Below are 3,088 nucleotides of genomic sequence, written 5' to 3' on the forward strand. Positions count from 1 at the left end.
TCCCCCTTTCTCGAGGTCGAACCGCTTTTGGAGGTAAGGTTTGTTTCGTCGGGGTGTACTTTACATGAGCTGAAACCGGAGACGAACTGCTAAGGGAACACTACTGATCGTTGTGGTCTCGTATCCGTTTCCTTACTCGAGTAATTCTGATTTCTCCCGTCGCTTTTATTTCACATCAACAATTAACATTATTCTCTCATTTGTTCAAAATTCATTTATTTAGTTTCACACCGCAGATATGATTAGATATCCAAGGTGGTATTCCCTAACTTCACTTTCACACATATCACTTAATTGAAAAGTGAAAGTAAGAAAAAAAAACAACACTGATGACAAAAATATTTTTAATAAACTTGAAAATAATTTAAATACAATAACGATGAAAAATCTCATGAGGTAGTACGAAGAAGAAAAAAAAACAACAACATAATACTTAATATACTTCGGATGATATAATAATTTCTTTATTTATCACACTTCCTTTTTTATGTAAACGATCTTGAATTTCTTCAAGTGTCTTACCCTTAGTCTCAGGTGTTATTATAAAAAATACAATTGATCCTAAAATACAACAAATGCCAAATATCCAAAACATTGTATAAATTCCAATGATATTATTTAATTTTTGAAATGCAACTTTAATACCAATTAAAAGTAAACTCATTGAAACATTAAGACAAAACATTGCTGGCATTTTAACATCAATTGAAAACATTTCGCCTAACATTATAATTGGAATATATGCAATTCCCATTGAAAAGGAAATTTGATAAATAATTAAACCAATTAATGGTAACCATGAATATGATTTAACATTAATTGTTAATTTTAAGAAAAAAAATAATCCCACCATTATTAAACCTAATGTACAAAATAAACCAGACAATAAAAATGTCCATCTTCTACCAGCGCGTTCAATAATTGATGTTGCTGATAATGTTAATACTACTTCAATAATAGCAAGTATCATTGCACAAATTTTTGGTGATATATCAATTTCCGTTGCTTCTAATATTTCCTGTGTAAATGAATTAATAGCCGTTGCACCGCACAAAAATTTTGTTAACCATGCAATAAGTACAATTTTTAAACTTTTTCTATTACCTTTAACAAAAAATAATTCACGAAACATCCATTTTTTATTTTCACGTGTTTCATCAATGGCATTTTGAATTCTTTTCAATTCGATTATCACTGTTTTCTCATTTTTTACACCTTTTAATTTCATCAATGACTTTAATGCTTTATCATTTTCATTTCTTAATAATAAATAATATGGACTTTCGGGCATAAATAGAAATGTTATAAAAAATAAACACGGCACAAATAACATCATTATATTCAATATTTGAAATGAAAAAAATGCACCAATTGTTTTTACATACATATGTCCAATATTTGAAAATAATTTAATTGACAATAATAATACACCACGTATATCTTTATCGGCAATTTCACCAATATACATTGGTAATAACATAAATCCAAGATCACCAATTACACCACTTATAAAACGTGGTATACACAACATATAAATATCATTGGCAAATATTATCATTAACCATAATAATATATGTGGTGCGCCTAAAAATAAAATCCAATTTTTTCGTCCAAAATTTTTTAAAGCAAATATCATTGCCACATTACCAAAAAATGCACCAATATCAGGTAATGTTGCTATCCATACAATTTGTGTTTCATTTAATGTAATTTCTGAATTATTACTTCTTAAATAAGGCAATGCTGGCGATGTCCATGTATATATTGTTCCACATGTCATTGACAATAATGATACTAAAAATATAAATATATTTTTAAATTTGTAATTGAAAAACAAAAAAAATTAAATATTTACCACTAATAGAAGCTAAATATTGAAGATGTCGATTTCCTTTTTCAAAATTTTTTTCATCTTCCAAAAATTCTCCCTTTATACTTTTGTATTCACTTTTATTTTTTTTTAATATTTCCGATTTTTTTGTCATGTTCATCATTTAATTTTAACTTGTTAAATGACAATCATCTTATTCCGTTGTTTCAAATGTAAATAAAATTTTATCTATTTTAAAATGAAAAAAAAAAATCTCGATAAGAAACAAAGATGATGATGATGATGAAATTATATAAAACTTTTCTTATTTATGACTAGGAAAATCCATGTGTTCGAAAATTGATTTCTTATTTGCTTGATAAGAAATGAAAAAGATAAGATAAAGTAATTTATTAATTATTAAATATTTGCCTTGAAGGTAAAAAAAAAGGAGAAATAGATTGTAATTGCGACATATAGAGTCAAAAGTCAAGATAAAGAAAAAAAGGGAATAAGAGAATGAAAAGAGGAATGAGAGGACGATATCCTGTTCAAAATCCCCGTGTAAACATTTGCAATGGATTTGCGAGCTATTCAAACGGTTAAATTCTCTTAAGAATTTGGTTTGTACTACTTTCAACCCCCCCCCCACCCCCTCCTTTTATTCTTCGTCTGTCTTCCATCTTTTACTCCACAACCTTCTCCATCCCTTTGGTTTTCTCACCCTTTGTATTTCTAACAATTGATATTCTTCACTTTGTAAAGAAACAGATTTCACCCCTCGCCAAATGTCGAACAAATAATATGAAAAATCCAAGAAACTTTTCTTTAATATTTTTGTAATAGACTTTCTGATTTTTTTATGTTTTCTAAAAATAGGAAATTTTTTTTTATTTTTTTTTTTGGAAAAATCAGTTCTCATTAAAGAAGCAGTGCAAATGAATGTGCAGGGAGATTAATTTGGCAGGCCAACCAAGCTCGAAAGCATCACAATTTCGTGGAAAAAAAAAGATCACCACAGGTAAAAGAAAAGGGGGTTAAATGAAAGAGAGAGAGAGAAAGAGAGAAAGTTGAATTTTTCCTATCTTCCATACCAAAAGGATCCGGTTTGTGGGAAAGGATTCGGAAAAGGGTTGGTACATAGTGCCAAAGACGGATTAAATCTGAAAAAAACAGGGAGAGAGAGAGAGAGTTACCACCAAAGTTGGGGAAAATATGCATACCGGCAAAAGGAATATAGCTTATTTGCGTGCTGAAAGTTTCTGGCAGCATTGCATG

The 3,088-nt window shown here is 29.0% G+C and overlaps 1 protein-coding gene across 1 annotated transcript; it reads right to left on the minus strand.

Moving 5' to 3' along the window:
- Window positions 1-330: 330 nt before the first annotated feature.
- On the minus strand, window positions 331-2,058 carry LOC127277358 (facilitated trehalose transporter Tret1-like). Its single transcript, XM_051298450.1, has 2 exons — window positions 1,856-2,058; window positions 331-1,794 (listed from the first exon to the last, which is right to left on the minus strand). The coding sequence occupies exons 1-2, from the start codon at window positions 1,992-1,994 to the stop codon at window positions 434-436; spliced, it is 1,500 nt and encodes a 499-aa protein (XP_051154407.1). The 5' UTR covers window positions 1,995-2,058; the 3' UTR covers window positions 331-433.
- Between the last annotated feature and the right edge of the window lie 1,030 nt (window positions 2,059-3,088).

The sequence above is a fragment of the Leptopilina boulardi genome, unplaced genomic scaffold (assembly GCF_019393585.1).
Source record: "Leptopilina boulardi isolate dan_hultmark-lab unplaced genomic scaffold, ZJU_Lbou_2.1 LbouV2_165, whole genome shotgun sequence".
Lineage (NCBI taxonomy): Eukaryota > Metazoa > Arthropoda > Insecta > Hymenoptera > Figitidae > Leptopilina > Leptopilina boulardi.

Coding starts and splice junctions, on each gene's coding strand:
- LOC127277358 (XM_051298450.1), bottom strand. CDS start 1,994: ATGATGAACATGACAAAAAAATCGGAAATATTAAAAAAAAATAAAAGT. Junction 1,795..1,855: donor ATATTTAGCTTCTATTAGTG/GTAAATATTTAA, acceptor TTATATTTTTAG/TATCATTATTGTCAATGACA.